General features: G+C 28.3%; 1 protein-coding gene across 1 annotated transcript in view; it reads left to right on the forward strand.

Annotated features, from left to right (window-relative positions):
* The window catches only part of LOC111034977 (galactosylgalactosylxylosylprotein 3-beta-glucuronosyltransferase P), a 55,601-nt gene that overhangs the window by 33,856 nt on the left and 6,801 nt on the right, over positions 1 to 14,944 (forward strand). Inside the window, exons 2-4 of the mRNA XM_022316442.1 lie at positions 1,767 to 2,335; positions 12,110 to 12,267; positions 13,780 to 13,956. Of these exons, the coding sequence (XP_022172134.1) occupies positions 1,813 to 2,335; positions 12,110 to 12,267; positions 13,780 to 13,956 (858 nt within the window). The 5' untranslated portion in view covers positions 1,767 to 1,812. The remainder of the gene's footprint in view (positions 1 to 1,766; positions 2,336 to 12,109; positions 12,268 to 13,779; positions 13,957 to 14,944) is intronic.

A 14,944-nucleotide genomic window follows, 5' to 3' on the forward strand; every position in this document is an offset into this window, starting at 1 on the left:
AAAAACTATCTCTCTAAATAACTTCACTTCATTCATTGAGCTCAATACATTATACATATTGTGTTTTTTAACAACTACAGGACAGAGCATCTTTATGAGATTTGTTTTATGTTGTATTCAATCCACAAGTATTCAAAAACATTTAGTGTTCTGTTATTTTAATAGCATGAACTAGTCTCAGATTATATTATTATTAATGTTACGATGTCTCTGTCACTTGAATACTTTTTATGTAGGAATGCGGCTGCTTGTAAACCAAAATAATTTATGGTTCAAATAAGGCAAAAATAATGAAACAAAGGTTGACAGTTAAAATACTTAGCTCTATAAAGGTCAAAAAAAGGTTTTCAAAGCGTGACATATACTCATAAAATCGATTTTGAATGAATCCATACAACAAATATAATCTTTTTGAAAAGTTACAAAAAAAATACACACTTTAAATAAATTATTATTACCTTCAATAAATTTGAAATTACCTTCATGATTATTTCAAAAACCTAAAAAACGCACTGTAATACGTAAATAGACAATCCAATAACCAAAAAGATATTAAATTTATTTTGTTGTTTAGAATTTTTTTGTGACTTGAATGTTGTAGATAATAATTTAGAACTTTATAAGTAATTGTAAGATATAACATAATAAATTAGTATGAAATAGTAAAACAATATACATGTATATAACATACAGAGTGTAGACAAATGAAAAATGTCACTAAAAATACTAACTAAACGTATGAAAACAATTATGAAAGTTATGTGAATGATAAACAATTTAAGATATACTTATGTTAAAAGATTCCCAAAAAGAATATTTTGAAATAATTTATTACGTTTCAATTAATTTACCTCTAAAAACTATTGACATTTTTAATAATTATTAAAAATAAACTACTTGACTTAAATGAGAGTTTTCACCATCGACATTTTTCAAAATATTTTGTCTATAGATTGGCTACGTTATACATTTTTGCAACAAATTTAATTATTAATTTTTTTTCAATATTAAAAATCAAAATCAATAATATTATACTGTACTTGAATCTCAATCGTCTATAAATTATATATATAAAAACAATTTAATATTGATTAAAATTAAATATTATTTAATTTGTCTTCTATTACATCTTGTTTACATAGTATATAAGCGTAATGGCTTAAACATAATACAAAAGCGTTAAGTACTTGGGAATATTTAATTATATGGGGTTGTTATATTTATCTTGTTATAAGGTAGTCCCAGTCTCTTATATTTATTTTTAATTAAAGCTGTATATATTTTTCACAAGTTTAAAATATATTATTATTATCTTTTAACAATATTATTCTGAAGTAATTATTAATTATGTTAAAACATTACTAGTGGATTGGATTAGTGGAATATCAATACAGATACCTCATTGTTGCTTTATTTAAAAAAGACGATTGAACTCAGTTATAAAAAAAGTAATACAGGAATTAAATTTATAATGGATTTTGTATTTAATTTACAAAGTTTTCACCCAAAAGCAACATTTACAAACACGTAGATACACATCATAATGCTTCATGATAAATAATAATAATATACCCTATATATTATAATGTTTGTAACTTTACAGCAGTATGCCTACTTAGAAAGAGTATTTAATACACTTTAGTCGAATACGTCGTACGGCGAAAATACCGACACAAATAAACACCACCGGAGTTTATATTTAATGATTTAAAGTATTACAATTATATGATACAATTTTTACCTTAACACGTGTTTGGTGTTTTCAGAGCGCGGACTCGGCGGTTAGCAAATTGATGGCACCCGTCCGCCGCGATGCTGCCCGTATCCATACAGATGCGCATCCTGTGGACATTGGCGATGGGCACCGTGTTCGTGGTGCTGTTACAGTACCAGACGTCCGGCGCCTGGTCGCAGCAACAGGGCCAACCGGTGGCCCGCCCCGACCTGGTGGCCGAGGACCTGGTGTCCATGGCCCTGTCCAAGGTGGTGGTGGACGAGAGCGCCGGCGTGTCCCGGGACCTGCTGATGGGCATCTCGCGGCAGATAGCCCGGTACGTGGTGTACAGCGCCAGTTGCAGCGGCGTCGGCGGTGGTGTCTTCGGTAACCTCATCAGCGGTGGTGGCCCCGCGGTGACCGCCGTCGAACCGACCACTGTTTACGTCATCACGCCGACGTACCGGCGGCCCGAACAGGTGGCCGACCTCACCAGGCTGGCGCAGACGCTCATGCTGGTCAGAGACATACACTGGCTGGTCGTCGAGGACTCGCACGTCAAATCGCCTCACCTCGGCGTCCTGCTGCAGTCGTTCGGCGTCAGATACAACCATTTGATCGGTGAGTTCCGCGCCTTGGACGTTTGTTCTTCTCGTTATAATACATACTAATAAAATGTATTATTATCATTTGTCCGTTCGTTTTCCTCGTTCACTAGGCCCATCAATTTTATCTCTTATTGGTGTGTTTATTTTATCAAGTGGATGATTTTTTTGTTTATTTTTTTATAGCTGATGTATTAAAATCGAAATTGTGTTCAACTCAATCCACCTAAATACTAAAGATAAAATGTACCTACTTAAGTATGATGGGGTCTATTAGAATTCGACATTTGATATTATTCTATCAGCAGTTTATAGTTAGTAATGATTATAATTAGGTAATCGACTAAATATTTCTGAATATTAGTTATAAGTGATTTACTGAAGTACATAGACTTTTTTTAAATGATAAACGATTTACCTTAATAGAGGGATAGGTTGTCATTTTGAAAACGAGCATGTATCACTACCACACACTCATTGAATGCAATACAAATTTTAAGTATTTGAAAAAAATGTGACTTTAGAATTATTGTATAAAATAAGTACTTAAAAATCTTAATTGTATTTAATAAAAAAATCAAAAGATCGTGGTGAATCACTGTGTTATATATACTTATCGCTAGTAAAGCCACAGACCGGATTTAAAAGGTCGGGACTGAAAATTATAGGGGTTCCCATAAGTGTGTAATTATTTATATATATAACAACAACAATTAAATTACACATTAAATAGAATTATAGAAGTATAATTTTATTTTTCTGCTCGAATTTTAAATGTCTACGAACAAATAATATACGCAATATTAAATAATATATTATACCATTTATATTTCACCTTTAAAAGTTATTGTAAACAAAAAAAATATTTTATAAATGTTGTTATAAAAAAAATGTTTAACCTCAGCCAGTAGGCAATCGTCTTTCGAAAACAAAGGAAGAAAATATGTCCCAAGCTTATAATTATTATAATTATTGATTTTCGTTATTATTTTCACTTATACTTGAATTCATTTTTATAATAAAAGTGTTAAAGAAAACTCTCATGTATATTATATAAAACAATATTACAGACCAATTTAGATATTAAACGCGTTACTTTGTGTACCTACAAGAGTTACGAAGAGGCAATTCCATTACTTTGTTTCTTTATCACTGAATTACTTCTTCTACCTTTAAAAGTTTTAAAAGAAACTTTAATTATTAAACTTTTCATTTTAATAATCAACATTGGCTTATTTTTAATTTATATTAATATTATTATGCACCTGTGCGAAAAACGCATTTCCTGTTAGAGTTATATAATTGATGATAATTGTTAATCAATGATGAACACAAAGATTAGTATAAAATGTGATGTATAAAATACTAATAAATTGAATGAAAAAAATGCATTTACATGAGTCGTTCGTCGTATATACCTATTGTTATGAAGCAGTTCTAATTAATTTATTCTCTTAGATTAGGGAAAGTCCCAATCATAACAGATTGATTAAAATGTCAAAGTGCATTTTAATGATTCTAAATTTAATTATTAATCCGACAGGGATAATTATGCTCTATGTTTTTAAGCAATCTGGTAATATTCACTTTGTAATACCCATATAATTCTATATACATGTTGCATGGATTAGGTATATTTTATAATTTACTATCTCACAGTCAAAATTTAATTACAATTTAAAAAAGTAATTAATAAATAATCATAGTTAGAAAGAAAAAAAGTTTTGCTAATATTTTTTTATCAAAAAGCTGTTAAGAATTGCGTACCTATGTTCTTCCTCTCGCGTAATCCCGCAGTTTTTTTTTTAAATTCAATTAAAAAAAATTAATTGCATATTACATTCCTAATTTAAATATGATAAACCAAAACCAATTAATAAATAAGATTATTCATCTTCATAAATTAAAAAAAATAGACTATATTGTAAATGTTTGATAAAAAACAATCAAATTCAAAAATACTCTTTAATTATTGTAGGTGCATTGTAACCCCACTTTATCCCTAGTACATTTACACAATAATTATCAACCATGATATTAGTAAATGTAATACAATTGTATTTAATACATATTGTACACAAATAATATATTCTTTTTTAAATGCATGTACATACTAATGCGTGAAGTCAATTATTTAATATGGTAATATAATTATTATTGTGGTCATTCCAAATGTATAGACAAACAAATAACAATATCTAACACTAAATACCGTCTGAGAGGTTACTAAATTCTTCAATAGATTATTTATTTATGAAGTATAGTTGATGTAACTATTACTGCGAAAACGCGAGTTAGTAGAAAAACGCATATTATGTGATTACGTCGCGACGCGTCGTCTCTGTGTGTGTCTAATTTAGTGTTCCGCGGAGTTCACGATTTCCCGCTAAGCATGGACGATAAAAACTATCATTTATCTCGGCACGAAAATATGAACAATTAATGAGCGTGTAGGTAACGATAATATAATTGGTATGTACATAGTGGTGGGCACACCCTGTATAACATTATAGCTTATCCCGTAGATTACGTTTAATGCTTTTTAAACGAACGAAAGTATCACAATGTAGTTCTTTGTCCTTGATAGCAATGATGTTGATTTCTATCATACCGTGTTTGTACGTTATTCTTCAATAGGTAGGTACAAAAACACTTGAACCCGAGTAAGGAGTAGGTACCCACCTCTTGAAGTGTGCACAAGAATTCGTATTACATATACATTTAAAGTACATAGTAATAATGTTATTATTTTATTAAATAATAAATAATAATAATAGGATTCAAATTATCCCATCTATAGGTATCCGCCGTACTCGCTACATTATCCAGGTACAGTTATTAGTGTTATTCTTATTATAGTACCTACTGGACGTTCATAATGACCTAATGAGTAATAATATGTAGGCTAGGTTATAGAAATACTTGACAACATTTTTAATATTGCTATAGGTACTCAAAAAAAATCACTGAGTTGTATCATAAAAAACATTAAATTAACAAAATTACCTCCAGAGTTCTGGCCGTCCATATGAGTAAAACCCAATAATAATTATTGTAACCTGTAGCATATACTTGTAGACTCGGTTAGATTATTAAACTAGAATAGGTAGCAGAAGATATAATACAATCAATTATATTAAAAAAAAATATTTTGAAAATGTCGTTGTTCATAAACTAAATATTAATATACAGAAAAACTAAAAAATTATAATTCTGTACGATTGGTATTTTTGAATAATTACAATAAAATAACTAAAATTGTTATTTTATGTTCAAAATCTTTAAATATCTTATTTCGTTAAAATATTAACGTTTTTTTGAGAATTTTAAATTTCTAGTGTTGATAGAAAGAATAAATTATAAGGAAATTTGTATTAAATGTCCAAGCCTTATGGCCTTATAGTTGCATGGTCAATTGCTAAACATTTATCGAATCAATGTGGTCATATATGATTTACTGGTTCATGATTGGTCCATTCAATTAATAATTTTTCATGCAACCTAGCATTAAAGTATTAAAATCAAAAACTTTAAATGTTTAGGTAACTAAAATAATTAGTAAGTTGTTGTGATTTTTACTAATTGTGTCAAAATTTAAGATTTAACGCTTATAAAAATAACTGTGCATAATATGTATTTTTGATATTTTTAAATTGTTTTAATGTTATGTAAGAAGGAAGTTGAATAAGTAGGTATAAATATTTTTACCAATATTTAAAGAAAAAAAAACTAGAAATTGTTAAATGTCTATAAATAGCATAATATAAAAAGAGCCAGAATATTTTTAAAATTAAATAATGTCTAGAACAATAACTATAGTATAAATATTTGAGAAAAATTTGAAGTTCCTACAACTATTGGATGTTGAATTACAAAAAGAAAAAATCGATTTTGTAGAAAAAATGGTTCTGTGCAAAAATTTCAATTGGTCCCAATCTTTTTTTTTTTCAATTGTTTTCAAAATTACTGAGAATTATTTATTTTCTTTCGACCTTCTTACAATAACCTATATCTCGAGATAAAAAAAAAACTCGACTCCATACATTATTTTTGTTAATATTATATTGATTCCTAAGTCTAAACGAATTTAATCCAACTTCGTCATTCATATTATTTACTTCTAGTGACCAGTCTTATTATTAAGTATAAACACTGCCTATTGTTATAAAAACAATGCTAATTTAGATGCTTAGCTTGACAGGAGTCGTTTTAAATTAACATTGTAGATACGCAGGTACATAATTTTTTCTAGCTATTGAGTCGGAAGTGTAACGTCATAAAAAAAAAACAGTTATTGAAAAAGCCCGATTTGTAAAGTAAATAATAAAAAGTGATGAATGAGTAACTTATTCCTCTTGTCCTGAGCTATCCACCGCTAAAACGGTATTGTTAGTTTGTAAACAATCTGTACAACACTCGTTGGCGGTGATATAAAACAAATGTGCATACACGTGTCTACGATAACAATAATAATTATTAGTTATACGTTATACCACGGAATCGCTTTAGACACATGTTGTTATAGCTACCTACTTAATGTCGCACACTGGAAATTGTCAAAGCGGAAAAATAGTTAATAATATATTATTACATAATTATATTTGTTTAAATATGCTCTGTGCGAACAACACTCGTTTGGTTTACATACTCACGTCCGTCATATTTATCTGAACAAAATATAATATTGCTGTCGGTTTTACAATTATCTAAGCTGGAAACGCCTACGCTCATGTCTAACCGACAAAATTAAAACTACGTGTATATCTTTATGTCATTCAGATTAACACAAACCGTCGGTTGTTAAATAATAATAAAAAAATGTATAATTATAATAATAATAAATAAATGAAACGTAACAGAAACGAGTAAGCGACCTACTCGTAAAATCAATTAATGTAACGTTGGTATATTATAGTACAACTGTATAATATTATACTACTTATATCGAAACAATTTCTTGAGTTTTTGAAATATTTTTGTATAGCTATACCCAATACCCATCTTATTTAAATTTTAATGTTGATTCAATGACTCGTATAATTTGCAAATGTTATTTTAAAGTTTAAACTTCAATATTTAATATTTGTAAATATTTTCGTTTACCTGATAAGCCAGTGGGTTAAAGTATATTGTTTAATTATATTATGGTCGATAAAGTACTACAGCAATGAGAATGTTACGAAATCGTAAAGTGCGAGCTGGTCCGTTTTACGGGGCATACATATTTACTGCAGTTACTTACATGGCGATTTTCATGATGTATAAAATAACCACTGAATTAGCGAATTGTTTAACAAATGCATGGGTAGGTATGTACCACGTACCTGACACTGGTTGATTTTTTATGTTATACGCAATTTAAAAATGATTTTAAATAAAAATATTTTATTGTCAATATTACATTTTATACATTTCAAACATACTTTCAATCGATTATCAACGAGTTTTATCCTAATTCTTCAGTTATAATCAATCATACATATTTTACCAGTAATTAAAAAATACATACTAATAAAATCGTACTTCGGAAATGTATTGTTAATAAATAACGACCATAACTATTGGTTATAATACATTTCAGAAATGCAATCATAATTGTAATAAAATATTTTATCGTTTGAGAATAAAATAGATAGACATAATGTTATTGTTGTGTAAATATTTTTTCAAAACATCGGATTGCCAAACATTTTTCATGTCAAATAAGTCATAATATTATTATTTTATAAGTCAAATGTAATTAAAGTTTAATGAAAAAAGGTACCATTTCAGTAAATCGATAGTGAGCATATTTTATTATCATAATATTGAAAAACAAAAAAAGTAATGAAATAACCAATAAATAATGAAAATTTAATTTGAATTTCTAGAGGTATACCTATTGCATGGCAAATTTCACGAATACTTCTTTCTAATCGATTTTGTGGAATAAAAACACAAAATTATTTTTCGAAAATAAATGCGACGACCTCGACCCATAGAAATATAATATATACACACATAGTTTATATGCACCTATACTTGTATTTTTATCGTAACGATTTGATGTATGACAATGACGGATTCGCAGGAAAAAACAATATATAGTCGCGTAGTCTTGGTACTTGGTAAGCCCATCAATTTCATCAAAATCGTTACAGCATATATGTGACTTCAGTAAACATATACGTATGACAGAAATTGTGACGTTAAATGGGTTGGTTTTATTGTCATTACAAATTACATTTTCAGATTGATATATATTCGCACGATAACTTGTTGGTACCTACCATGCTGTAGGGTATCCACTTTCCGCTTAATTTTGTGTTCGTCCAAAACGTTAATAATTTATCGATATTGTCGAAAACGCGTAAAATTAAATTGTGCTTTTATTGTATAAAACTGTGAGTGGATGATGTAATTATTTTTCGATTTTATGATTCTCAAAATTGTATTTCCTTTTTGAAATTAAAAATATAAAAAGAGTGGCATTTGTTAATTATTTACAATCTATATATTACACAACAAGTAAATTTGATGAAAGAAGTATATAATACTGCAAGCTGTGAATAATTTGACGGAAGACTCGAAGTCGAGTGACCTTTTAAAATGAATTTAGTGTATTATATACTGTATAAGCAGTAGTATAAGGTAAGTGGATCTGTTTAGAGATGAATCTGTAACCACAATTTGTCTTAAATAATATTTCATGTAACGAAGACGCTTAGATAATGATAAAGTATCGAAACAAACTTCAATGAATTCGCAAATAATTAAATAATCAATTCAGTCATAATTCATAAATATTCACTGAAGGATTAACCGGGTTGAAAATATTTACGTGCATGGGTAAAAAAATAAACCGTAAGCACATAATGCATCCGATTTAAATTTAATTGGCGCTTGCAGGGGTGCAAGGTACAATACACTGCTTAGGGACAATGGTAATAAATATGAAAAATAATAACAATAGCAATAGCTCCATTGAAAATGAATACATTTATAATGTATAGCTGGAACTTGTTATCACAATCCTCATACCAACAATACAATACAATACATTATAATTTGTTTTTCAACCAAAATATAACTCTAATAAAATTAGTTTAACCATTTATGTTTAAATATTTTGACAGTGGCATTTTTTATTACATTCTAGCTCTTCGTTATAAATAGCTAACACAAATAGTTAATTAGTTAACATGTACTTCAATAAAAAAATAAAATCAACTTTATAAATGTTAACCTTGACTGTCATTTTTCTAAGACCTTGTAAAAGGTTACGGTAAAACCTATTTTAGCAACTTCTCAAAATGTTAAAGAGTTCCAAAAATCATTTGATTGCAATTTTTTAAAGACTCAATTTCTCTAAAAGCTCTTGACGTTCATTTTGGATTAAAAAGTAGTTATTGTGCAAGTAACGAAAACGAATAATTTTTTTCATTTGATTTCAATATAAGAATATCAAATTTTCAGAGTGACATGAGTAAACAAACTACATCGGTAAAAAAAAATGTATAATTATAACTTAATGGATTTGGAAAGTTTTTAATTATGTAAACGTGCCTTTACGATGTGAATTAAATACACAATTAGTTTTTGACATTTTACATTTGGAGCTAAGCTCGACAAAGTAAGTTTCTGGAATAATCTATTTCTGAAATAGGTATAGGTAATCTTTTTAATGATATAATGTGCTTTTGTTTCACTCTTGTAATAAATAGCTATGCTAAATATGAGTAAGTAATGTCGACATAATATATTATTATATGCATAAAATAAATGAACAATTCTCTAATAGAAATGCTGCAGATTGTTTTAGATTGAATAAAACTAGGTAGTATAAGTATGAAATGACATTCAACAATAATAAATATAATAATATCATACTTAGGTACTATATTATTATTAAACTTTCAAAACATTACTAAAAAAGAAAAGTTTCAGCTATCATTGTTGACACAGCGTTCGTCATTGTTTCCATTTTCCGCATAATAACGGTTCGAAAAATGTTGATACCTTATTTAACTTTTCTTACACCTTGTTAGAATAATATTATAATATCTTCATTGAATACATTGTATAGACTTTCAGGCAAAAATGATTTACGTATTATAAAAATGGTTGAAAATAAACATTTACCTGCATGTACATCTCCCCTCGTGGGATAAGTATTTTCCAAACGCATTAGAATATGTAAACAACTGTTACGATGAAACTCAAATAATATATGTATTATGTATGCAGTATTCAATGCATCTATATGTATATATTTATATAATATATATGTGTGTGTTCGACAGCAAAATGTGCATGAACTATTCTTAGGAAGGTAGAAAAAAATATTTATTTTTTTGTTTTTATTCATGAATAATGAATATAATATAAAGGTCCTAGGCTCTAGTATTCATTTTGCCCCTGTAAAAGTGGGTTTATCAAAGATAATGATTTTATTATTGATGATAATTGATAACACTGAATGCGCTGTAGATAAAAAGTGGATCATCAAAAAAGTTTGTTGAAGTATTACTGGTAATATGCTATAAGATAAAAATGATAAAACGACGAAAAAATAAAATTTTGTTAGTTATTAATTATTATAAAGCAGTAAACAAACATTACATGACTAGACCCAACCTATCCCATACTATGATGAGTTGCATTAGACATGTACGTAAACGTAATAATTTTTAATCTAATACCTTTTATAGTAACTCTTTAATTTTGGTGGATATAGGTGTAACAAAAAATTATTCGTTTTTCTGCTGTTGTATGTTGCATGACTAATTAATCCCAATTAATATTATTTCGTAGCTGTTCGTATTTTATTGTTTTTTCACAGACCCGAAAGTCTTATACCTGCATTGAATTAACAAAATAAATTATATATTCTACATACAAGTTGTATTCTTTGACGATGAATTAGTGATAAGCGTATCTTAATATTATACAACTAAAACATTAAAATGAAAAGATCTGTCTGGGTACAAGTTTTTGAAAAATGGTTTCAATAAATACTGCTGAAAATGAATATACTTGAGTAACAAATTTACTGATTTAGATATTTTTCTTTAGTTGTATTTTACATATAAAGTTATAAATATGTAAACAAATTATAGATGATGCTGGCACTTTTTTCTCATCATTGCGTTAATTGGTTTGTATTAAATACGCTAATGATAAGGTTTCGTACATTGTATTGTTCTTGTACGTGCAACATGATATAAGTTTCGTGAAAATCACAATATAGGTATATATATAAATATATTATATGACCACGTAGGGTGGTAAATCCATCGATCGAGGTTTGGCTCTATCTGGGTGTATTGTTAAGGTCACTGGGGACCAACGGGGCGAAGTACTACTCGCTGTATATAAGCTGATAAAGTTATATATACCGCGTTGGACGCGTGTAAGGGTTACAAAGGGGAATATAACTTGTGTAAAATAACGCTTTTCGAAACATTGATTTTTTTCTTCTTACAAATAAGTATACGGACATAAGCTTGCAGTACGGTTTACATATACACCTACTTCACCGAATGAGTCTGTGTACATACACAGCCACACAACAGTCCAAATAAATTGAATAATATATAAATATATTAGGGGGGCCTAGTTTCCAACAGGGGGTTACCCTCCCACACTATACCCTCACTATACTCTCCCTCCGTGGCCTGTGCCATGTATATAATCGCGGTAGTGGGTTTTCAAAGACACCTTTACGATTGATTCGTTATACGCTGTTATAGTATGACCAACACTCCAATTATACATACATTTTCTTACAATGCGCTTAAATATTTTTCAGCACCGATGCCAGAAAGATTTAAGAAAATCCGCGGTGCCAAGCCCAAAGGTGTGGCCAATCGAAATCGAGGTCTAAAATGGATCCGACAGAACGCCGTCGAAGGCGTAGTGTATTTCGCCGACGATGATAACACTTATGACGTCAGACTGTTCAACGAGGTTAATATTTTTATTTATTTCACTTGACGCTGCCCATTTCTATCTACGGTTTAATCAGTTAGTACTAGACACTAGTGATTTATAATCAATGGCGGCATTACTTTATGCTCGTCGCTCACGGTTGGATATAAATATATTATATTATTATAATATATATATAATATACATTATACATATATATTGTTTAGTACGAAATTATTTGATAACAAATAAATCAATTTCAAAGATACAATGTACAACAATACAACAATGATCGTTTAATATATACATATTATGAAATAGCAAAATAATAACAATTAATACTTCTTATCCATTTTCTTAACTATTCTTATCATGGATTTCTATTATAATATTATCATACATTGACAATTGAGATATTTTTATTTAATAAATATGGTAAGTACCTCATAATAGCCCAAATTTTAAAAATTACATAATTTACATTCAATATACATTTAATATTTTTGTCAAACACACATATCTGTAATAAAAAATTACATTTTCGGGTTATATTATTCTCTTACAACATTTCCTATAAAAAACAACGATCATTATCGTCTGTGTTTACTGTTTATATCATACAATAGTAGGATAACTATATCACAAAATGCAGTTTTAAATAATTTTAATTGGGTTGAATTCAAAGTTGTAGGAAAAAAAGTATATAGATATAGTAGTCTCTTAATGAGGACTTAATTATCAACCCCCTCCCCCCAGCCGGTTTGCTCCAAGGAAGGTACTTATATATAGTTCACATTGCTACAGTGTTGTTCAATTTAAATATTTCTTTTTCTATGAAATGTAGGCTTTTATCTGGTCCGTTGTTTGATGTGTAGCTACCATTTTAAATCTGTAAGAACAGAAACTTTTTGCAGGAAATAATTCTCTATATATTAGTTCTTATACATAAAGAACTTGATTTATATTTACCTATAACATAATTATTATATCATTTAGTATTCATAATATTTATCAACTCGAATATTAAATACTTTAAGATAACACTTAACCAATAATTATTTTTAATTTTAAAGATTTTAACTTAAATTTTTTTCTTGAAAGCTTAAGGAAAAATAACGTAAAGTATAAAATATTTTTGTATTTCTGTTTTTATTTTTATAAGAATAACAATTTTAGAAAAAATTAATATTCCTAGACACATTTTTAAAATAATTCATTTTAATAATATTCATATTTATTTTTTATTTATAATTTTTCATACGAATAACGTAATTACAGCCAAACAAATATTTTTTCCATGTATACTCAGATCTACCAGATAATAATTCTGCAAGTAAATTTTCCAGCTCAAGTTTTGACCAGATATTTTTCAGTAGTCGATCGGATATCCTATCCAGTTTTTTAAAATTAAGTACCTTAAATTAGATACTCATTTTTTTTAGCACCGTTTATTTTAAAGCAGAAAATAAATTGTTTTATATTTTTGTGGATTATTTATTATACTGACTTGAGTACATTTATATTTCATAATAATGTATTATCTGCACACAGATGCGCAATACGCAAAAAGTATCCATGTGGCCCGTAGGATTGTGTACAAGGACTGGCCTAAGTACACCAATCGTGAAGAATGGCCAGTTAATTGGGTTTTACGACGGTTGGATCGCAGGCAGGAAGTTTCCAGTCGATATGGCTGGTTTCGCGGTTAGCGTGAAATTCCTACTAGAAGTAAGTTAACATTTCAAAGCCTAAAAATCCTAAAAGAGTTCCGGAAAATGACAGAGAAGAAAATACCAATAAGGAAATAAATAAAAAATATGAGGTGACGACTAATAATTATGGAATATTACCGTTCGCGAATTTTCTAGAATGTTCATACACATCGTTGGTTATTGCCTTATTGGATTTAAAAATTCCCATTTACAAAATTTTAACATCCTTTTAGGGAAAACAATTTTTAACTGACTAAACAATTTGTGACTATCAACAAGACTACGTATTTTCACTCAAATAATAACACAATTAAATAATATAAAAAATGAAAGAAAGTATGAAAATCTCTAGATATTGAATATCCAGAAATAAAATCTTATTATCTCTACGTGATATATATACCTATACAAGTTATATTTTATCAAGATAAAATAAAAGCATTACAAAATGTTTAAATTAAATCATTCAGCACATCTCAACAATTTATCAAAGTGGTATTTTAAAAATATGTTTTTTGTTTTTTTTTAACGATTACCAATTTGAAATGTATAATACGAGCTTTTTGATGTAGAAAACGATGTTATCGTTTATATGAGATTTTTCGGAAATAAAATACTTGAGTACCCTGGGATTATGTGATGCTGATTTATCCACTTATGCCCTTGGATATTTTTAAGTATTTTTATCGTATGTTGTTTGTTATTTTAAATTTAAGATAACAGAAAATGCATTTTCTGATATATTGGTAAGTAGTAAGAACAACATCTCGATAGAGCTTAGCACTAGTGGTTTCTTTTTGGTCCTAGAAATATCATTTGATACAGTTTGATGCGTAATCCTGCTGCTTAAAACGTTTTTTTTCTTCATAATTCTTTGAAACGTGAATCATTGTAGTAGATTATATACAAGTCACTAAATACGTACTTACAGATCAGAATATCAAACTATGTAAAATGTTTAAGGACAATTATTTGTGTATTCCTTTTTTAAGAGATTATTGTCA

The sequence above is a fragment of the Myzus persicae genome, unplaced genomic scaffold (assembly GCF_001856785.1).
Source record: "Myzus persicae strain clone G006 unplaced genomic scaffold, MPER_G0061.0, whole genome shotgun sequence".
NCBI classification, from domain to species: Eukaryota; Metazoa; Arthropoda; class Insecta; order Hemiptera; family Aphididae; genus Myzus; species Myzus persicae.